The sequence below is a fragment of the Phalacrocorax carbo genome, chromosome 17 (genome assembly GCF_963921805.1).
Source record: "Phalacrocorax carbo chromosome 17, bPhaCar2.1, whole genome shotgun sequence".
NCBI classification, from domain to species: domain Eukaryota; kingdom Metazoa; phylum Chordata; class Aves; order Suliformes; family Phalacrocoracidae; genus Phalacrocorax; species Phalacrocorax carbo.
Window position 1 is genome coordinate 1,305,068 of NC_087529.1, and position 23,562 is coordinate 1,328,629.

At 47.2% G+C, this 23,562-nt stretch overlaps 1 protein-coding gene across 3 annotated transcripts in view; it reads right to left on the reverse strand.

The window, feature by feature from the left end:
- Positions 1-560: 560 nt before the first annotated feature.
- Positions 561-23,562, reverse strand: part of SLC43A2 (solute carrier family 43 member 2) — a 33,278-nt gene continuing 10,276 nt past the window's right edge. For 2 of the 3 annotated variants that reach the window (XM_064468304.1, XM_064468303.1), the window contains exons 4-14: positions 23,274-23,329; positions 22,463-22,539; positions 16,111-16,203; positions 15,158-15,291; positions 14,517-14,719; positions 13,765-13,908; positions 10,115-10,253; positions 9,548-9,680; positions 8,516-8,589; positions 6,707-6,830; positions 561-5,852 (exon numbers count right to left, since the gene is read on the reverse strand). In XM_064468304.1, the coding sequence (XP_064324374.1) occupies positions 5,691-5,852; positions 6,707-6,830; positions 8,516-8,589; positions 9,548-9,680; positions 10,115-10,253; positions 13,765-13,908; positions 14,517-14,719; positions 15,158-15,291; positions 16,111-16,203; positions 22,463-22,539; positions 23,274-23,329 (1,339 nt within the window). In that variant the 3' untranslated portion in view covers positions 561-5,690. Of the gene's footprint in view, positions 5,853-6,706; positions 6,831-7,668; positions 7,937-8,515; positions 8,590-9,547; positions 9,681-10,114; positions 10,254-13,764; positions 13,909-14,516; positions 14,720-15,157; positions 15,292-16,110; positions 16,204-22,462; positions 22,540-23,273; positions 23,330-23,562 lie in introns of those variants that run through there. The other variant, XR_010375590.1, reaches the window with a different exon arrangement.

Genomic DNA, 23,562 nt, shown 5'->3' on the forward strand with positions numbered 1-23,562 from the left:
TCTACCCTGGCACCGGGCCCTCCCGTACGGGGGCTCGCACGTCCTCTCTCCTGCTCGGTGCTACCTGCAAGCACCAGCCGCTTGGCGTTAAGAATAACCCCACCTAGTTATCAAAGACCGTTGAAAAAAAACCAAAACCCACCCTTTTACGTGACTTTACTCAGTAAAAAACCAGCTAAAGAGCACTAGTTAAAACTTTGTCACGGGAATGACAGAGGAGGGATTGTCTTTATTTGACTGGGAGAATAAACGCGCAGAGGTCGCGCAGCGCCGGGCTCCCCCCTCGCCCCCTGCACCCCCGCCGCGGCGCTCCTGGCCCGGGCCCCAGGCGCCCACCCTCTGCTGGTTGCTGCCAGCTCACGCTGTGTAGCTGAGCTTGATCTCTTCCTCAACCTGCTGTCCACATAAATGAAGAGATTAAATTTAAAGAGATTGAGCACTACACGTTTTAATTAATGTGGCTGTTAGCCCCCAACCTAGACAAGCCAAGGAGACGTTAAACGTGCAGCCAGGCGCTGTGGCAGATGACCCCGTCCAAAGCATTCATGCTCACACAGTCAGTAGGAACAGAGCAATACCTTTATTATGTTCGGCCTCAAAAGGAAAACTAATGATTAACTTAACACCACATTTATTTGTAGATAGTACTGCAAGATTGCACATCACTTTACAGACACAGAGAAGGTGACGCAGGCCTGCCACGGGGAGCGTACAATTCAACTTCAACAAACGCTACAAAAATCTTTGCGAAGAGGAGGAGGTGGGGCAGGTAATGCTGTCAGGCTAAAAAAGAGGGGCCTCCTGAAAAAGGGGATTGCCCTGGGACTAAAAAGCAAGTGACGGGGTCAGGCACAAGCAGCAGCAGGAAGGATGAGCCTGTGGAGCACAGGACAGTTGGTACAAACAGACTGCGCAGGCAGGAAAACAAGGACTGGAGAGTTTATAATTAACATGAAAGAATGCACCTACAAAGCACATAATTGTTTCAGCTATTCCCAAGAAGGTAACACTGAAATATAAATCAGAAATGGCTTTTTTTTTTTTTAATAATTAAAAAAAAAACCAACCACCACCAGTCCCTTCCCATCAAGAGTCCTACAGTAATACTAGTTTCGATCGTGAATACTTTGCACTAATAAACTTGGAAGTAGGCAATACCAAAAAGCTCTGCAGATGCACAAAAGACTCAAAGGGGAATAAAAAAACCTTGTAGTTTAAAAAATTTCATTCTTTTTACCCTACAGTATCTGCTTTATATTTTGTGGCGTATTTTCCAAATTCATCAGCCTGTCAAGAGGGAAGTTTCCTATTTTAAAACATTTTAGTGATTTACCAACTTAGTTAAAATCTCATTATCCTACAATTTTTCCTTTGTAGACAGAGACAGAGCACGAAGGGGCAGGCTTTGCTGTGGGAGTCAAACATTTCAATGGCTGTATCAGCACTGCAGTTCAGTTGGAGTCTCAGCAAGATTCACTCTTTTTCTGCAGACATCTGCGTCCAGTTTTATCTCAAGGATCCAGAGACTCTATGACAGTAACTGAATGAAGTTATAAGTGTCCTATTAAGCAAAACAGCACAGATTTTCTCTGCTGCTCCTGATGCATCATTGCATTAGTACTATAAAGACTGCATCGATGGGCTTCGGTACTGACAGATCAGCGAAAGGAAAAAGCCGTCCCTTCCCCACTCTTTTTTTTTTTTAATATGGATGCACACTAAATGCACGAGTCTGTAGAGGCCAGGGGCAGTGTTTCCAGAAGGTGCAGTCACCTTTACACAGCGACAGCCTTGACTCTGAGGGCTCCTGCAAACAGCAGGTACCCACAGATTGGGTTTCTGCTTCGTTACGTTCAGTTGGGGATGCTTCTCTGGAGGAGATGAGTTTTTTCCCCCATGACCAGCCTCCTGCTTCTCAGATGAGGGTAAGGGGCACAAGGGGCATAAAAACCCCCTACAGATTCCAGCATTTAGGAATTATGGATGTAGTTAAACACACTGACCTATATATGAGCTACACAGGTAAATGAATTACTGATTTAAATTGGGGTGGCTCTCGTCTTTGGCAGCCATTTAATTTTCCCACAAGGTGGCTCACGCACATAGAAGAGCACATCAGGAATTTTCTTGGTCCTGCATCACCGGGCTAGAAAGCAGCAATGCTGTTTTCCACTCCACAATTACACTTCTACAAGCATCAAAGAACGAGGCAAACTGCCTGTGAACAATCACACCTAACCAGACCACCCCAGCGGTGTTTCTGCACCATGCAAGCCATGTTCTTCTAGAGGCTGAAGCCAGGGTACTCCATCCTCCAAGGGCCTCACCCCTGCAGGAGGTGCAGCATTTAAGCAGTTACGCCACAATCAGGATTTGCACATCTTGCTTGCAGATAGTTTTTCTGGTAGATAAATTTGAGACTGCTTTTAAAATTAGTTTGGTTGACAACTGTCAGAGTAAATTAAGCCCCACTAGACCAGAGTTTCACCTAGGCCAGCGTGTTATTTTCTCCACCTTTGACCAATTCTTAAGAGACAGAGCATACAGAATAATCTTTCCTTGGCATAACTTTCTTATTTACAGCAACTTAAAATCTCCCTGAGTTAGTGGATGCATCAGACCATTGTTTAACCAGCCCCTTTTTAGAACAGTCATACTTCTGTTCCCCGCTATATTCTGCGGCAATGAATGCCAGCTTGCCTTTGCACTGCATGAGAAAACATTCCCATTTGTTAAACCCTGAACAACTAGAACTTTGCTGTGAACCCACTAGCCCTTGTGACTGCAAGCCAAGGCACTTGGCTTTACTCTCAGTCTGCAAACAGAGCCCGAAACTGTGACTCAAAGGCAAGAGCTCTATTCCTCACAGCTGGCCAGCAGCTTCTGAACACTATGGCACATCAGCAGAGACAGGAACCACATATATCTACCACTTTAGCAGATGAAACTGGGTTAGAGGATATTCCTAATAAAGGGCAGGAACTGCAGAAGGGAGGTAGATGGCAGGAATAAAACGGTGTTCTCTGTTTAATTTAGCTGCACATGCTTCAAAGGCAGCATCCTTTCCACTGCGACCTCATGAAAATATACCACTCTGTTCCACCATTTTGCAGAGACCTTAACATCAGTAATTTGAGCGACACAGTGGAAGCCATCACAGTGTTCTGAAACTGAGGTGGAAGTAATGCTGAGTTAGCACACTGGCACCCTCCAACAGCTGTCTCTAGTTTAAAACACTGTGCATCCGAGGACCGTGGCTCAGACACTCACCTGTCTGAGCTCTTACTAAAAAAAGAAATGCTTAATCTGTGATTGTCATGTCACAAATACCTTGAAGCAAGAGCAGGAAAATATTTAGGAGTAAATATAGTACTATGAAATGCAGAAATCTGCAGAAAGCCCTCTGGAAATCTAGGCAAGCTGTGCTACTGCTGGTGGGTCTCTGAACACGTACTTCAGACCATGCCAGGTGAACAGGACAATGAATCAAAACCCTGCCCCCCTTAATTATTGCTCAACACAAAAGAAAAGCTGGGAAGGTCACTGAATCATCACAAAAGCTAGAGGCCAACAGAAGACGAGAAGTTCTAGAAGAGTAAAGTCTTGACAGCAAGCAATAAGGCTGTCTTGGAACAAAACACATTTAATAAAGACAACACATTAAAAAAATTCCACAAGTGTGTAAAATACTCAGGTGGCAAGTCGTTTGCGAAGGTGACCAAGGACTGAGGGTACCATGACGTGGAGCAGCATCGGAACTGCCCACAGGAGGCCGGCTGGAGGCAATGACTCGAGATGGCGCTGCTGTCCCGCAAAGCTGCCTCGTCATCCTGGGCTGCCAAGGCCACCCGCGAGCGACGGGGACCTGCTGGCCTCCAGCCTCCCGCCGAGGCTCTCTACAAGCTTGGTGAGCCCTTGCAGTTAGGGAAGGTGTAGGCCCGGCTGGGCTGAGCATCTGCATGCTTCAAGACATCAGTAAAGGAGTTATCACCGAGTTTCCAAGGAAATTTCTCAAAGGAAGGTCCGAGCGCACTGTTATTCCTAATCCCCAGCTGCGAGCTAACAGGGCAGTGATCAAGTCTCAAACATTTCCAACCAGACATAAAGTTGAATGACTTGCCCTGTGCCAGGCTCTGCAGAAATGCAGGAGTTGGCAGTTCAGAAGGCACCACCACGACATCTTCGTATCTGCTTTATTTCTGCCCCAACCTTCCGGCAGCCGCCAGCTCAGCCCGGGGCAGCACGTACGCTGCTGCACCCCTCAGCGCTGCGTCCTGCTCCCAGCAGCTCCCGATGGGGCCGTGGGCAACGCTAGTCACAGGGCTACCGAGGCTGCGCTGCCAACCTCAACAAGAAGGTTAAGGGCAGAAAAGTCGACTTTAGACAAGACTTAGGAAAACCTTTATAAAAATAAGCAGGTTAAGAATTCCCTTTGTGAACAGGCCTGGGGCACCTTTACCCACATGTATTGCTCTAAGTCAGCTTCACCATACAATCAATCACCACATACTCTGTCCAGACAGAGCATCAACATCATAGAAGGCTCTTTACAGCCAAACTGGCAGCTTTTTGGTCAGTCACAGTAACTTGGTGTTCAGCAGCTTGGGGGCTATTATCAGAACCATGTAAATAAGCTACGGCTAGCAGAATTACATCACCACATCACCCTGCCATATGTCCGCAGGCTCCCGTTACCAGACACAAAGGAGTGTTCTGCACTCTTCATTCTTCCAACAGCGAGTCAGCTCCCAACATATGAACACCAAGGCATTTGGAGCCCCAGAACTCAACTTCAAGAAGATTCTCCACTTTACTAACTACACGCTGCTGCTGCCCTCCCAGGGTCATGTTGGAGGGAAGAGGCAAAAGGCAACAAGTCTCAAAGCACTTCATCAGTAAACAAGATCCAATTCCTATCTCAAAGGTTCCAGGACTGCAGACAGTTTAAAATGCGTACAGGTGGTTTGTAGGCTGAGGAGGAATTCCAGGACCAAGCAGTCCACTAGGCTCTTCATTTCAGCACGGAAGGCAGATCCATTACTCACAGTCTGTGTCATTTGCAGTAATAAAAGGTTTGGGAGCTGTCAGTGCTGGCAGCCAACATTTAGCAAGAGACTGAAGCTGTGCTCATACACATAGGAATAAAATATCCTTCCCTACCTCTGAAACAGTCTGGGGTATGTCTGGATAGACAGTAAAACCACTGGGTCCAGCTACATATCAAGCAGAAGGACCATTATGAAGCCTCAGGGAGGGAGGAGAGTGCAGCTTGCACCTGAGAATGTCAGCCAAGGCTGGGGGAAGAGGGGGAGAAAACAGACTTCAGTGTGTTATATTTGCAAGCTCAAATTATGGTCTTTCTTCCCTCTTCCCCCATCCCTCTATTCCTTCTCTCACCAATTTCCTGTGCAGCAACTCCGCTGCTGGAGAGCGTGATCAGGGGATAATTTAAGACACAATATCAGCGTGGCCTTTATAAAAAGGAAGTGTCCCATGTTCTGGAGTAAGGGGTAGGAAGTCTCCTCACGACATATATCTGAGGAAAGCTCAGTCATGATGTCTGTCCCTCACTCCAGTGATGAGCAAAAGACTGGCAGAGCCAGGAGAGAAAAAGCCTGGCTTACACCACAGGTAGAACCCACGGATATGGTAGGAACCTGCACAGGGGAGGTTGTATTTGAAGCACCAGTTTAAACAAAGGCTTCCTCATTGGGAGTGCCGTTGATTTTCAAGAAGAGTTTGGCATCATCCATCTTCTGTTTTTTTTCTCTCTCTAGCCTGCGTCTGTAGCAGACCAGGTACAGTGGAAGGCAGAAACCCAGGAAGCTCACGGCGAGCAAGCCAACATTGACCTGCAGGAAGAAAGAGAACAAAATTAGGCAGGCTAGGAAAATGACAACCCAGTCACGCATGCCGAAGTGTCAGAACCCAGCCCATGTCACTCAGCTGCGGGCAAACCAGGAGACGCCCTGCTCAGTGTATTGGCAACAACCTCCACTGTGTTTATATTTATACTCCTGTGCCCAGAGCACCACGTATGTAAGCTAAATTCTGCAGGAATTTGTTGCTCCGGATCATGGCCGCAGGAGTCTCGCTCCACAGAACACAGAGGGCTGTTTAAGCTGCAGTTCTTTTACACCAAGTTCACTGACTGAAGAGCAGCAGGCTGCTGGGGTGGGCACAGGTGGCCTAGAGACCAGGGACTCTCCAAGACCACCCATGTCATGATTTTAACAAGCTGCCCAGACAGACCCTCATCAGGACACCACATCAGCCCTGCCCTCAACAGCCACTTCGCTTTTCAGACATTAGCATCAACAAAACAAAGTTTACTGGTAATTGGAGCTAATAGCTCTCAAGGGAACAGAGCGTTTCGGCTGCATTTTGAGATCAACAGTTTCACTCACTTATACCTGACAGATTTTGACTCACCACACACACTGTTAGCAGGAAGCACTCATGCAGCCTTCTCCCTTCCTCCCTTTCCACACAGCAGCATAAGGGTTCATGCTTTCCCTCCCAGGGGTTCATTACTCACCCAGGGAAGGGACTCCTGGACAGCACCAAGGTAACAGCAGACTCAGGGACATGTAACATTCCAGCTGTTTTTAACCTTGGTCTGTGCACCGGAGTCCTTTTGCTTTCAAAGAAATGAGCCAAAAATCATTTTAACCACCAAACCTTCATATTAAATTTGAGAACTTGCCCAGAGAGGATCTCCTTCCAAAGGTCCCGTCAATGCCATAAAGAGAGGCTGTTGCAGAAGGGCGAAAAGGGCACTGATCAATGACTGCAACCCTGTCAAGCTGCCAAACTGAGTAGAGGGGTATCTATCAACAGAAAAAGCAACAGCATTATTATATGTCACCTTGACTGTTCACATCACACAGATCAGATTACATTCCCAGTCAACCTACACAACAGAGCACGGTCCCCAAGACAGACATAATATGAAGAACTTCCCTCTCCTGGACTTATGTACAACCACCTCTTTCTATAGAGTATGTAGTTATACCCGAATGTGTGCACAGCCTGCTCTCTAGAGCAGAATGCGGCTGGTGACAAGGCTGGAGCCTTCCTCTCCAGACTACTCTCATCCTGAGCTCTCAAAACCTAAGAAGTACGAGATCCAGCACTTGCTTTGCAGCTGTACCGTAGGCAGGTGGAAGTGCCGTACAGCTACTGTTCCTATTGCAAAGGGAGAAGAGCCTTGGTATTTACAAGTTAAAAGCAGGGCCTCTTTATCCAGGTGACAGCATTTGCAGCTGAGCAATCATTTTCATCTGATCATAACAATTTGCTCCCTCTAGAAGTGAGTGAAACCTGTGCAACAGGTTAGTATAGGTTCTCCTTTTTAGAGGACAAGTCCAATCCTATGTCAAACTAAACAATACTGTTGATGGGAAAGTGCTGAATATCAGATACTACTAATGGAAAAATAAGTTTCAGGAACAGTCTAACATCTTTCTCTTTCCAGGACCGAGCAGTGTTTAAGGAGGGTCAGGTTCAACCAAGCTTAGAAAGAAAGAAGTGGATCAAAACCTTGAAATATTCAAAGAACTCACATTCAAAGCAAAAATACCTCACTCCAGGAAGTTCCAGAGAGTTGCAGTGGGCAAACAGGATTAGTTTACAAGCAAGCTGATATGTACAGCAAGAGGCATTTACCTTGCCTAAGACAAAAATCTTTTTCTTCTAGCTGCCAGGGAACCAAAAGTTTATGTATTTTTGAAGCAGAGTCTTAGATGGGTCTGGACACTGGGACCAAAACCTTTGACGGAGTTTCTGGAGTTGTGGAGTCTCCATCCATGGAGATATTCAAAACCCAACTGGATGCAGTCCTGGGAAACCTGCTCTAGCTGACCCTGCTCGAGCATGAGGGCTGGACTAGGTGGTCTCAAGAGGTCCCTTCCCACCTCAACGATTCTGCGATTCTCTGAAAGATAACAGCTTCTTTCTGTTCCTCTGTCCAACAGCTCAGGACAGAGGGGCAGATCTGCTTTCAAAAGCAAGAACATTGCTTAATAAGGAGGAGAGTATTTAGATTCAGCTATTGATAATTTGGTAAGTTGGAAACAAGATGGATGATCTGTCCTGGGAAAGGGAGTAGGCATCACTAATGGTATCTTGAGCAATGCTTTACCAAAGTAATTTCAGAGCAGACCAGTAGCAGTGTACTCAATTATGTTAATGTTTTACCTGGACACATGCACATAGCTACTCATTATAGGATTAAAAAGCCTTGCATTTTTACTATGCAATATTTTTACTTAGTGTTGATAGTGTAGTCTCACTTGAGGCCCATATATAGCTATGCCAAAGGGGTTAGCTGTTTCTAAGCATGGAAAGCATCAGCTAGGACTTCAGTCCAGCTACTGTCATATCCAGTGGTACTGAGGAAACAAGTTGTATCATTTTTCCCCTGCGACCATGAAGACTCCACTTCCTGATCTCCCTTATCATCCCAAACCAGTTTATCTGGCCAGCCACATACTATAGGTAAGCTGATACTTACACAGCTGCATAGAGGCCTCCCACAGCTGAGTGGATGAATCCTCTCACAACTGTGTGCAAAATGAAGGAAAGAATCTGGAAAGAGAAGCAGAAAAGTGTCACACCCTAGATACCACCTAGGTGTGCCAGACCCCAACACACAACCATTCCCAAAAGCTGTTCTCCTTCCTAGTACAAAGGTGGGCTTGAGGAACCCAGAACCAAAACATGGAAGATCAGCACAAGGGGAGACATTTGTGCTCATCTCTGAAAGTGCTGCTTTTCCTTACGTTGCTGAGGCTCACGTGTAGTGCCCCGAGGTTAACCGCACACAAGGCCTCTCATTTGTAGATGGCACCGCTGCAAGGACACGTCCCCAGCAGCTTGCGGCCAGGGTCACAATGCTTTTTCATTGCACTTGTGGCCAATTTAGTTAATTTTTCACAAGTTTTTGTGGACAATATGCAAGTATGAGCAAACTATATCTGTTTGCCTGCGTCATCAAGGCATGTTTAAGTATAGCATAAAATCACTAAACTCTGCCAAAGACAGGTGGTGCCACAAAATAAATATTTTAACAGGTTTATAATCCCACGGGTACCATTGGGCATAGCATTTGATGCAGAAATAACCTGCTTTATGTATCAGTGTCATGCTTCTTACAGCAACGTTTCTGACCATCAGCAGCTTAAATCAAGCCCAGGTTAAATGCACAGGCACTGCCGAGAGCCCCTCGGTAGGAAAGCATTTGTTGTTACAGAGCTCAGCTGGAGAAACTTCTAAGTTTGAATAAATTGCGCATCAACTGACACTTTAACTATAGCTGCTTCTTTAGGCTCTCCCAAGAGATGTGAGCTGCATGGTATTGCTTGCTGCAGCTCCAAGACTGGGGTTCCCAAAGCAGTGCAGAAGTCTCCCAGCAGTGCCAGAAAGCCCTCCTGCCACTGGCTGGTTCTGCTGGCCTGCAGGACCTCCTGGCACTGTTGTGCCTGCCATTTTGTCAGGACCCACACTGGCAGCCCCTCCAGCACACCCATCCATTTGACCCATTCACCTGCAACGGCAGATTAGGAATAAGACAGGTGATTCCAAATCCAACCAGCAGGACATTTGTGAATACAAAGGCATTGGTAGCATTGGTGATTTTCTGGATCTGACGATCACGTTTTTTCTTTTTCTTGTCACTTCTGGAAGGATAGCAAAACCTATGTTACAAAAAGCACTTTCAGCAGCTACTGGAACTCACAGCAAGATTCTCCACGTATCACATCAACTCTATCTAAACCGGTTTGGCTAGAAGCCTGTCTAAGGAGGTGGTGGGATCTCCATCAGTGGAAGCTGAGGAACATCTGGGCAATTATTACAGTGCTGTTACGCTTACTGTTAGACTAGAAGGGAAGTCTGAGCCTCCCCTTCTATATTTCAAATCTGCTCTTCTTGACTGATCTTAGTGGACATGGAAGATACTTTGGTCCTTTCCTCTGCAATTATCTTCCTTCAGGCTTTCTTTTCTATACTGATGAACCAATATTCTTTTCAGTCTTTCATCACAAAACACATTATGCAGAGCAGAGGGGGCCTGCTACGTGGCTGCATGTCCCGTGTGGCGCACACTACGCACTGCTCAGCGTTGCTCTCCTCATTCTCTTCTGAGCCATCGTCGCATTCTTTCAGTCGCCAATCCATGATATACCCGATCACAGGTGCTGTCAGCAAGCACAGCAGTTGCAATACCCCAAAAATGGAAGTGTAGAGAGCCACTGCAAGGGGGGGGGAAAAAAAGATTAAAAAAGTCCTCAGTCCAAGTAGCACCATAGCAGCAATAGAAAAGACAGAAAAGAAGCTGTTCCTCCCCATTGATCACTCTCTCATTAAGAGCCCAGACCCCACATACTCGCAAGCTAATAGGCAGGGCTGAAGGAGCTGGGACACCAAAACCCCACTTAATCATTCAGCCTCCCAGAGGCACAGCATTAGAGTGGACATGCTGGGCACACTTGCTTCAACCATTCTGATCCTGCACCAGTACTGTGGGCAGCATCGGCCCAATGGCACGTAGGGCTCCAGGAATGGGACCCAGCAACTGCTTAGTGCCAACAAGATTTCTTCTGGTTAGAACCAACAGGGAAAATTCTTACAAGCAACATATCCTGCCCAGCCAACCCTGCCTTAGTCATATCCCCTCTGCCTTGCTGGGAGCTCCAGCTGCATCTTTTCCAGCTGGGAAGCTCCAGCAAGAACAAGCCAGGGTGAGAAGGTAAGGACTAACCCATTTTGTGCAGAACAGACAAGTTTGGAGGCAGGGGGAAGGGAGATTAGCAGCAAAAAACACAGCACCTGAGAGCAATCATTAAAAACTCAAACTGATGAACATCCCGCATATGTTAAAGATGGGAGAAGTGTCTACAGGGCTTGCTTAGGGAAAGCTGATGCCAGCAGACTTAGAAGAAACTGTCCCCTCCTGTTACTAAACAGTTCCCCCACCCCACAACGCTTTTTCCACTTCCTCTCTGCAGCCCGTGTGATGGATTTGCAGGCCTCATGCAGAAGGGCTGGTGAGTCATGATGTACCACAGCTCTGAAATAAGGATGTAACTCTGAAACTGCCCATCTCAGCACAGAGTACTTACAAGTTACAGCACTAAGCAAAACAACCAGAAAGAACGTTAGTTGGTCCCTCCCAACACACTTCTAGATCTAGCCAAAGCGGTACAGCCAGGACTTACACCAAAATCAGCTTGGTAACAGAGAGACGCTTCCAACAAGCCTTTCTCTCCTACACAGTTGTAGCAAACCCTGGCAGGGCTGCCTTGCTGTGCCCAGGCACGGCACCTGATGACACTTTTCTGGCTCCAGTTGCTGGCAAGGGAGCTAAGAGGAACTTCCAGCTCCAACCTCCAAACTCACATTCATGCCCCCATTTCCTCCTCAGAGGCAAGCCCTGAAGTGGCCCCACATCCCATCTCATTATAGCAACTGCTGTAGCCGAGAGAGACAGGTGGCATCACCCTCTACAAAGACTCCTGGAGCCGATTTACTGTTGGTCTGGTTATTTTTTAATAGAGGGTAAGAAGCAAGCCACGCTGTCATGTTTTGCTTCTTCATGCTATTTGAGCACTTAATTTTGGGCTCTAAACAGCAAGAGGAGCAGCCAACTTGAAGCAGGGAATGAAATTCAGGGGGTCACCAAGTAAAAGACAGTAGCTGCTACAAAACAGGGCCTCCTCAATTTATGTATCATCTTAAAAAAACATTCTTTGCTGAGGAGGGGGAGAAAAAAAAAAGAGACCAAGAGAGAACAACACCTAGCAAATACCAGCAGAAGTAGGTATGGCAGAAGTGGAAGCCTGGATAGAGCAAGCAAAGGGTGTGCACATGGGCACGACCCTTTACATCCATTGCTCTACGTGCCTTTCCCCCAAACTGTCCTGCACAAGCACCTCATACAGCCGAGTTTTCCAGCCCAGTCTGATTCCACCCAAGGTCTCCAAGTATTACCATATTTGAAAGCAAAGTGACAATTTATCAAAGATGCAGCAAAATTTCAAGTTCTAGACACAAGTCTACTCTCCTCCACCTACAACACAATTAGTCATTTAGAGCTCCTGAACCCCTTAGCTTCTCCCCCACCTTTTGGGGGGTTTTCACAAGGTAAGTCGCCACAGGCTGACTGCTTTTGCCACCTCTAGGTTTCATGACAGGCCTAAATCACCATAATCTGCACAGGACACAGGACCTTCAAGGACACAGTGCCTCACTGCAACTTAAAGACTTCGCTCCCTGTCTGAACGACTTTCCCCACATCCTTCTCTCCTGTTCTGCTCCCAGCAACATTTAAGTTTTCTTTGACCGTAACACTTGCAGGATTGACTCAACTCTTCTTCCATTGCCGAGTGCTCCTGAGAGCAGCGGCAGGTGGAGGGAGCTCTCTAAACAACTCGCATTCAAGTAAATAACTGCAAGAAGAACGAGGATTCCGAGAGAGCAGCATCTCTGCTACATTTCAAGAGAGCTGCACACATCTTGGAATTGCTCTTGCAGCCTGACACTGCTGCAACTAGACAATACTACTGTTTTGCTGATGCCATGGAAACACCAAGACGGAGAGCAGACTGCACTGCGAGCCCAGGCTACATTCAGGGGGAGGAGGGGAAAAAATGGGAAGACATCTCAAAGGTGGCAGAGAAAAACAATACACCCAAGGGGCACATTCCCTTTTTTAACATGGAACTTGAGCTAAACAGAATTGGCAGCATATATAGTTAATATTAATTCTAAAACACCAAGGAGGGAAAGAGAGGAAAAAAATGAAAGAGAATTAGAGCAAGCCAGGGTAAAATGAAAGCAAGAAAAAATCTGTGTGAAAAAGTTACAAGGTAAGCAGAAAAGTTGTGTTGGGAAAGGCAGGCAGTGTGAAGTTTGTCCTGTTTACTGTTTAATTGGCTCTTGAGCCAGGAGATAAAGAGCTGAATGCTGCAGGCTGTCAAAGGCTCAAGAAACAAAGCAATTCAGGGAATGCCAGGGCACTTGGAGTTTCCTTCCCTCCCCCAGAGCTCACTCCTGTTTTCAGAGGAGTGCCTCTTGATTTATCAGCTTCATGCAATCCAGATTTAACGAGTTCAAACTGGATCTTACTACAAAGGACAAAAAAAAAAGGCCAAGTCTTGTTTTGCAATCCTGGGTATTTTCAACAACAGTAAACTAATGTACTCTTTCCTGTTTGCTCCATGTACTGAATCAGAGCTATAAATACAGACGAGTCCAGCGCAGTGAGCACCCCTGAGCCTCCCCGGCACACACCAGGCTGCACAAAACAGCTATGACTTCACTCCTCCCACCCCCAGTTGCTGGGCTGAGACACCTAGTCCAACCATTAGTCATGAGTCAGCTGCTCTGTACTTTGTGCTTGCTTAGGATAAGCAAAGCAAATACCTGATGAAATAGGTTTTTCCAATTAAAAAAAATTATCGCGGTCCCTCCTGAGAGGCTACTTTCAACAACCCATCTCGGGAAATAACATGCAATAGTATTTAACAGACACTGGGCTAAAATTAACTTGACATTCAAGTGTCTACCTCGCTGCCCCTTTGTCCTGGGCCAGTTCCAGCCCTCCACTAGACCCTACCAGCAGCTGTCAGCCACACTCTGACACCACTAATCACCATACACGGTGTATCCTCTGAGTGACTGGGCTCACTGGCCTCTTGCAAGGACCAAGTCTGGGCCAGGTACCAATTCCAAGGAAGCAGATAAATCTTCAGGTTACCCTACCTTGATCTTCATCTCCGGACAGAAACTCAAGGATGGTATTCATGGCGCCCATGTAGAAGATAAGCCGTAGCTGAGTGACACACATGGTGATAAGGCTGAGCAATAAAATAGGGCTGAAGACACTCTTCATGAAGGAGGGTGAAGCTGCAGAAGGAATAGTAGAGTCTCTGAAGGCGGCAACATACCTTCATAAACATGCACTATTTCAGAAGAAGCTTCAGCCTCTAGGTTAGCAGGTCTTCTCCTAGCTAGTCGTTACACCACTGTGTGCCTGTAGCAGCTCCAAGGAGTTCAGTTAGCAACTACCTGGTTCCATAATGAACAGCTATAGATGCTTGGAGTTTGGCTACCAGTAACTGGGGCAAGGGAAGAAGACTCATCTAACTCTGGATTAGAGCAAGAGGAAGCTTCAAGCCATTTGCTCTTGCCATACCCCCTGAGTAAGGGAGGCTCGGTGACAATGGCAACAGTCTGCTTAAGAAGCGGCAGTGGCCAACAGCACTGTCCTTCTGCAGCCTCACCAGTTACCTGTGTTGTTGTCCCCACCACTGGCAACAACATACGGTTTATTTAGGCAAGTACACAAGGACAGGATTCCTTATATAACTGAACTGGTATTTAACAGCGGCTGGCATGTGGCCCTGGCAACGCAAGGATCAGGTATTGCTATCTCCAACAGGTCTGGGGCAGAGCAGAGGGGCCGCCGCCCTTGTAACAGCACAAGCATCCCTGGGGCACTCATGGAGCCACACCTGCGGTGTCGGGCTGGCACTTCACTTCTAGGTCCACCGTAGACAGACAGAGCTTGTTGTTCTCTTGCAAGGCTGTCGGCTCCTTGGGGCCCTTCATGGAGCTCCCCACACTGAGACGGCGCCCCACAGTCGTCACTTGCTTGTAAAACTGCTTCCCAGTGATTTTGTGGTCAAATCCCAGCCAGCTGAACTTTATTTTCACCCTGTTGGGCAGTAAAGAGCATGAGAGCTGCAACACAGGGTGGGGAATCAGAGGCAGCGAAGTTGCAGGAGTCAGAAAGGCTATGTGTGGATTTAAGGCACTAGTTTCCATCTATAAACCACAAATGGTCTGGATCCAGAGCACAGAGAGATACTTCCCCTGGGCCAATTTGGCACAGGTCAATATAGAAATACTTATTACTACTGACAGATCATTTTCCCTCCTAATTCCTACGCTTTGGAAAGTTCAGCTTTCCACAGATATTCACCAGTCAAGACATAACACTAATGGCAGGCATAAATCCTCAGCCTAAGAAGGAATGGCAGCAGTAAACAACACGCAAGGGAGTTCTCTGTCCATTCCTCTAAATTAGCCATGCCAGCACTTTCTAGAGAACTAAGAATGTGATGAGCCCCCAAGGCCAGTCTAGGACACTTACGTATAGTCCATGTCTTCTGGTCCTGGGAAAGGCTCCAATGGCCAATTGAAGAAACAGTTGAGGAAAACTAGTCCTGCGCAGCTTGCCCAGACAAGCAGAATAAGGACGAAGGAGACTCCGAAGTCATATATAACCTGGAAATCACAAGGGAATACAGTTTTGGCTATAAGAGCAGAAAGATACTTCAATATTCTTTGAATGAGGTCTGAGAGGAAGCTGTGGGAGAGAACAACATGCTACATTTAAAACTCAAGTAGTAACAAAGAACAGTTCTGGGAGATGCAGGCTCGGAAAGGGATGTATATGCACATCTTTAAGAGCAGCAATGGCAACAACAGAATGACTAGCTGGACTAGCCTGTGGCTGTATTGCAGATGACTGCCAAAGGTTTTCATCTAGGACCTTCTCCTTGGAAGGCCAGCAGGAACTTCCCTGCACACTTGGGACTGCCTTACCTTTACTGTAGCACCTTATGCCAACTCTGCAGTGAAACATCTCAGGTTCAGAACCTCAAGCTATCCACCAAGTCAGCCAAGTGACCATCTCTTCTGTCCCTTCAGTGCTGCTTGCTGACTCTGAACTAAGTTCAAAGCCAACCATCGGTGACAATCACACAGATTAAATATACACATGTATATTAAAAATACATATATTACTCTCTAGAGCTTAGAAAAGCAACCTTTCAAAACAATCTTCAGTTTTTCATTTTTACTTGGCACCTTTAAAATTTTACCATCTATTAGCAAACAGACTGTTCTCTTTGCAGTATTTGTTGCGCTCTTGAGGCAGTCACTTGGGAAGTTTTTTAGCAGACGGGAACTGAATCTTGCAAATGTGAATCTCTAAACCAGTGCTTTTACAAACAGTCCCTGTTTCTTGCCACATTATTGCTAAACAGTGCAAAACTCCAGCACACCACCACCAGTCATGAGTCACTGATGCCACGGCCTCACCTTGATTCCTGGAAAAGTCACAGCAGAGGAAGCATAGGAGCCAATCATCAGAGCAATGAACGTGGAACGAAGGTCACCAAACATGTTGGGCAGCTGGAGAAAGAAAAATTGGTTGAAACAGGCTGCTGCAAGAGGAGGGAAGAAGAGGGAAGGAGGCTTTCTTGAGAAGACTTAAAGGTAATGGCAGGCATAAGTCTGGCATTTAGTATTAAGACTTCCGGATACCAGAATCTAATGCAGCCAGTTTTACTCAAGAATGACTTATCTCTTCAGGGTATTGCTCTGCAGGTTGCATCGGTGTCTCCAGTGTCAGGGAACATCTACAACCCAAGATTTATGTGCTTAATGACACTGCTTCCTTCCAGACTGACAGCATACCTTGCATTTGTTACCTTTAGCACAGGAGTGTTTGCTCCAGCCCTTGTGCTTTCAGAGTTCTGTACCCCAAGCCTGTAGCCACCAGATCTTTTCCTCTCCAAAAAAATGTGCCCAAGTTCTCTACATATCACCCTCTTTTTAGTCAAGAGCTGTTAGACAAAGACTGTGCAGCAATCACAGCCTGTTACACACCCTGCACCTTGAACTGCCAGGTTTATTTATGTATCTTGGGTCAGCACCCAGATCTTTGCAGTAGACCAGAAAGTTCCTCTTTAACATGAAGGAACAGAGACACACACGAACTGTGTTGCTGTTTGCATTTCAATCTCTAGCGAGGTCCCTGGCTCCTTCTGTGAAAGCAGACTCTCGCTACAAAAGCAGCTAAAGCTGGTCATTTCTCCATCAGCTGGATGGCTCAGGTGCCCAAACATGCTAGCTTGGAGCAAGGTGCAGGAAGGCAATCAAACACTGCATATCCAAGGCTTTATTTGCCTGGCACAGCTACAAAGCTGCTGAACTCTGCAGCAAGAAGCAGGCAACAGCACCTCACATTGCTGTTCCTGCCACCCACCCCTTTGCTGCCTGGGCTCCTATCAGGTGTGATGGCATTGATGAGAGCAGCTCAGGCTGGTTCTGCAAGAATCTGTTGGGAAAGCAAAGCTCTCAGCAGGGGCAGCTCACAGCAGCCACTTCTGCCACCTCAACAGCAAAAGCACTCCCCAGCTGGCTCTCCAGCCCCTGCTTCCACTCAGGACCCAAAACCAGAGTGGAGCAGGCAGAGGTAGCTGAGAGACCTTCCCACTCCTCCTGTGAAAGGAGGAACCGCCTGTTTTTCTGAACCAGAAGCAAAAAAGTTTCCATCACCAACTAATGGTGGCCTGTATCTGGGAGTTACAGGGAGAAGCTTTGAAGCTGTAGGCTACAGAGAGCTCAGCTGCTACCTCCTGAAGCTGGTCAACAGGCAAAAGATTCTGCTGCAGACGAACAGATGTCCCTCCCACCTCCTTTTTCAGGTCACTTACTCCTCAAATTCACCTGGGCATCACTACCACATCAGCCTCAGAAGGCCTTAAAGCAGGACACTGTGGGTGCCTTCTAGGACTGAAGGCATAACCAGCATTTTATCTGTTTAAAGATGCTGCTGAACAAAGTGATTCAGAGAGCATTAGACCGAGTCTGAGCAAGCAAATGCTGTCATCACATTCCCCTTCCACTGCTGAAAAACAAATCCATCTTTCCCAGGAGTAGCATATAAGGCAAGCAAATCTGGCTTGTGTCACGGCAGGACCAGTGTGTTTACAACACAAGTATTCCTGTGCAGGAACACTCTCGGATCCATCTGGCTGTTTATCATCCCTCTGTCTCACTGCAGAGCTTCCTATGCAGTGCAGCCTCCAGGTCCTCAGATAACCCCAGCCAGGGAACAGCGGCAATGTGCCGAGCCTGATGCTGCTGGTGAACCCCCAGCAGACACATGAGCCCAGGCAGAAAACGCTGCACTCTTCTGCAGTGAGGATCCCCACACCCACCCCCAGATCCCTGCATGTGGGAGAGCTGCCAAGAGGCTGCTTTCAGGAACTGCAGACAGGAAACGGCAAAGGATCCATAAGTCTGTTACCAGGCTCAAAATCTCGTTGGAAGCAGTGGCCTAAATACACACACCCCAGAAAAATAGCATCTGCAGAATACAGTCCCTGCAGGTTGCAAAAAGGCTAATCACTGTCACCAGCCAGGGCATTCATTTAATCTCAAATACCCCAAACCTAAAATAATCTCCAGAAATTACAACAAACAGCTGCTCCTGCTGGGGAGCTCGGAGCAGGGCAAGAGCTCCACAAACACAGCTGCTTCTTGGCTCAGGCTGCTTCTCCCCAGAGGCCCAGAGATCACAAAAAGCCTTTTTCATACAGGAGAAAAGCAACTCCCAGGTGGGTCCTCCTGCTCTGAGGGCTACTGGAGACAGAGCAGGCCTGAAACAAGGAGTCATGTCTGGGAAAACCCAAGTCTGCTGCCTCGATGGGGACAGAAGTCCTAGAAAGGCCAGAGATTTCCTTAAATCCTACTTGGCACCAAGCAAGCAGCTAGATTAAAAAGATCGGGCATAGGAGATTTAAGGTCTTATCCAAACCAATCAAAACAGAAACCGCAAACACCGAGCCCTTAGGAGGAAAAGGTATCTGAGACTACCTGGAGAGGCAGAGGAGAGGTGAAGGGAAATAGTAGTCCATACCCAGACAGAAAACCTCTCAGACAGCAACTGCCAGCATTGGCAATGGCTGTGCAGGTCTCATCTAAAGACCAGCTACTAAAATAACACACAGTAGTTACAAAGCCATTTTCATGCTGTCTTTATAGCAGCAAGCACTGGCAAAAATGAACCACAGAGAGGAAAAAAGCTACAGAGCCAGTGGGCTCTTTTTTCTGCCACCAAAAAGATCTGACCCTCATTCTGATCTTATCCCTGTAAATTCTATGATTCTGATTCTATCCTCAAATAACTTCTGCCCATTCTGGTACGGCAGCCCCAATTCCACAAGACCTACAACAACAGAAACTCTTATGCCTGCTGTTTAAAGGTCAATAACACTGAATGTATTATTAACTTTACGCCCCATCTGAAAGACACTAACTTTATTTTGCCATACCATAACATTTTTCCAGGAGCCCTTTATTGCAGGTATGCAATCCTAAACTCATAAAATAACTTCCTCTTGCAGATTATTTTCTCACCTGCCCTATAATGAGTTTAAGACCTTCAATCTTTTTTTATACAAATTTTTTCAGGTTTTTCCTGGAGACAATCCATATACAGAAGTACCACAGTAATATTACCAAACCCAGTTTCCCTCCTCTTGCAAGGACTGTTTGAAAGAACAGTAGAAAAAGTCATGGGATTGAGAACTAGACTACTGGAAAATGGTATTTTTGCTCAAGCTAAACTTTGTTTTCCCTATCAGGGGTACATTTGGAAGTTATACAGACATCAAAAATATGTTCTCCAGAAAAGCCTCAAACTGCCCATTTTGTTCAAAGCATATGGAAATTCCCCTTCCCATTCTCCAAAGATCACAGAGTCCTAAGTTTTCTAATATTTCTAAGCAGAGCAGATTCTCTGCACAGAAATGTCCCCCTGCTCCAATTAAAGGGCCCTGTTTGTAGCAGAAAATAAGAGCAAAGCAGCTGTAATTCTTTGAAAGGAAAACAATCTATAAAAGGCTCTTTGTGGTAATTTATCACACATGTTTATTTCTTTGCACAAAATAGCTTCGGAACAGAACCAGTGCCAGATTCCTGTATTGCTGTCAGAGCCACCAACACAGATCTGTTTCCATTTCCAATCTTCACTTATATTGGCTAAGACCAAGTCACGAGGCAGAAATCTCCCCTCTGCATTTTAACAACAGGCACGGTCTGACCTTGTTCCCAGAACTGGGAACAGCACCACTCGCTCACTCCCCCTCCTCCCCAAGGCACAACACAAGGCACCCAGGAGCAGCAGCTTGCTTTGGCTCTGCAGCTTGCCATGTGCTTTCATGATACCCTGGGGACTTGTTACTGAAAAAGACTTTAAACCCAAGAGGCAAAGCTTTGCAGAGTAATGTCCTGGGCTGTAATCCTCCGGGATCCCGTTTGTCGCTTGCACAGGCACTGAGGATCCCTGTCTCTTGCCCTCCCAGATCACACCATGCCCATGCGTGCAGGTGTCCCGGGAGGTTTCAACACCTGATGAAGCCCCACGAGCCGCAGCACCCAGGGAGCATCCTAACCCCACACACTGCAGGGGCTCCCCTTGCAGCCACCCCGCTATGAAGCAGCAGCCATAATCTGCCAGGGTGGCAGAGGACAGCTCATGCACCAGCGGGTCTGACCCGCTTCCTGGAACACTTCAGGTCACTTGCAGCTGGCAGGACAAGGAAGTCACCTTGCTTTGATGTGTGCATGCACGTGCGTGCTCGGCAGTCAGTGCCTGTGTCGGCCAGAAGCAGCTTACTTGGCACTAGAAGTTGACTGGTGCTCACCACCTCTGTGTAATGAACGTCCTTACAAAGGTCTTTGAGTCTCCCAGCGCTTACTTCAGCCTCTCCTGGGCACAATGCAGCGCACAGCACGTGCAGCCGCATCGCCTGGAGCCTGCGAGCAACGACCTGCTGCTCCCGTGTCCCTCCCTTGCCACGCTCCCTGTCTCCATGGGCCACAGGTGGAAGGGACCCGCAAGAGCTCACCATGTCACTGCCGAAGGGGGCTCTTGACACACCACCTCTGAGCACCCCAGCTGGCAGGCAGAACCGCACAGGGACGAACCAGTAAGCTGCCAGTGAGCAAAATACACCTGCTTTTAACAGTCATCACCACGCTGTGATGCAGGTGACAAAGTGCTTCCCTCCCACTTTAGACTTTTTAATCACATTCACATGCCTCAGGTACCGAAATGCCTCTGTGCTGCTCTGCTGGGATGCACAAGCAGCTACAACTGAATCTGGATTTGAGAAGTCAGGCCTGAAGCCACCTCAGCTCTTTACAAGACACACTGGTCTCTGCCCAAGGTCTCCCTCTGTGAACTTACAGCATCTCTACTTGCTTCAGACCCACCTCTTTAAGGCTTGGATCTCTTATTGGAAGATTTGCCCTTTTTCCTATCACTGTACTTCCTTAGTGCTGCAGAACTGACTCACTGATGAGGATGCTAGTAAGTGGCTTTGCTTACTTCTGGTGCTAAAAGCCACAGTACAGAACATCCAATATATTTCTGCCCTATCCTTGCCCTCCCTCCTATTTTCACTAGTGGCTCTAAAGTAATCTGTGACCCCTTAATAACCACCCAGAGAAACAATAACCAGTGCTGGCAGCAGCAGTATGGGAATCCTCTCCTCTCCCACAGCAGTACTGATGTGCTCCTCTCTCCCTTGCTTTTATTTGAAGCATGGCAGGATGACATTTGCCCCATAGTTCTTTGGGACCATGGCCAAGGCTTCCAGTGAAGAGCACAACATGAGAGACTGACATCTGCACAGAGTTTTGAAAGCTTCGAATATATGAAAGCAATAGCAGCAGCAACATCACAGTACACAGCGATCTGTAGACCCAGCCTCTGCCAAATTTAAGCCTCAGGAGTTCAGCCGCTGTCTAAGCCTTGTTAAATTAGAAGTAGCCTTAAAGTGGAACGGCAAGTTCAAGGTAATGCCGTCCAAATCTGAACATTTTCAGCCACAGCTCAAGACACATCAGTGCTTCCCAGACTGTTTTCTGGGACGCCTTCCACCCAGCCCTGTTTCAGCCACACTGACAAAGATCAGGGTAATGAGGTAGAAAATAAAGCAGCAGCTTGGAGGACGATACTGCTTCTGTCTCCAGGCAAGAACCACCCCAAAATGTAGAGATCTGGCTTACAGTTGTTGACCAATCCTTGCAGTACAGTCCATGGACTAAACAGATCTAACCAGGCTGCACAGATGGAGCTGGGTGCATTCAACAATGCAGCATTTCTAAGGAAACCTGAAGGGACTCTCACCCTTCTGAGAGCAAAAGCTTTTGTGCTCAAGAAAAACCATTTTCCTGGGGCAAGATACAAACCGCTCTTGCAGAGAGCTGGTCATACCCAGCTGCAAGGGTTTGTGCCCTGCTGATTCCTCCTGCAGTATGTCAGTGCTAAATCCACTGCAAACACTTGTCCAGCCTGCGCCAGGTAGCTGAGCACTGCATGTACAGGCATATGACAATTTGAGTCCTAGGCAAAAACACTTCCTTTCTTTCCTCTACCTTCACCTGAGATGCAAGGGGCAGGTAAAAAAAAGCCTTAGAACAACCTTAGAATAAGTACTCAGCCTTTCAGGTAAAAGTGACCAACCCTTTGTACCAAACAAAAACCTGTGTTATCCAAACCACAGGCAAAAGATCCACTTTGTTCTTTCCTGCTAGCCCAGCTCACAGCCAGAGTAAGGAATAAAACAGAGTCAGGTAATAACTCTGCACTTACCGTAAGCGATGTGAAGGTCATACACATCCCACCAAAGCCATTCAGAGCCAGCGCAATGAATATTAGCACAGACAGAGCTGCAACAATAAAAAAAACAACACCCTTAGCTTTTACTGGGGTGGAGAGGGAAAGGAGACAGAGCCTTGAGGGCCTTGGCCCTGACATATAAAAGCCTCAGTGGCTCAACACGCTCAGGACTTGCCACACTGTCCTGACCCAGCACTCATCTCGCCAGCCACACAGAGGGGGAGGGCCAGGGCTCTCCAAGACAGAGTTCAGGATGGGATCATCTCTCTCCAGAATGGATTTCTTTTCTCTGAGGACTAGACCTGCTGATGCAGCTTGTCTGAATGGGTCTTAAAAGGAAGATTTAGTTCAAAGAAATGGATTTGAACTGTCATCTCAGTCTCTAGTCTTGAGGAGCAAGCTCCATCTATCCCGGGTGAAAAAACAGATTACACATCATGCGCTATTACCTATTTCCCAACCCTGAAAAAGCCATTAACTTGTTCGGAATTGCTCCTTTATAGGACCTGGCCCTGCCCAAACACAAAGCTGAGAGACCTGGCTATCCCATATGTTTGGCCCTGGCTACGCTCTCCACTTCAGGTTCTGAGACACCAGCCCTCCCCAGAGGCCCTTAGTTCCCACAGGCCAGCAGATGCTCAGCTTGTGTCCTCAGCAGGACCCAAGTCCAGCACTGGAGGTGTGACTGTCAGAGCACACAGTGCCATGCACACTTGTCTGCTTCCCCAAAATAGCCCAAGCCACAGCCCAATAGCCCTCCCAGCTCAGAGAAACACCCACTTACAGTCTGGGTTACTGGCACCATATGCGATCAGCACACAGGACACAGCAAAGCAGGCACTGAAAGGGAACCAAAACCATGAGTTTTACACAGCCTTACAAGCAGTAAATTACATATGCCTCTACCTCCTCAGTACCTCGTTAAGCAAGTGCAGTACAATTTCTGTAAAAGGGAGGAATGCTGGTCATTGAGAAAGAAAAATCCAGGGAAGTACCCAAATATTACAGACAAATATTGCATAAGGGCTGAGGCAGCAACCTTTCCTCTGAGTACTGACTCAGCTCTTGCTGAA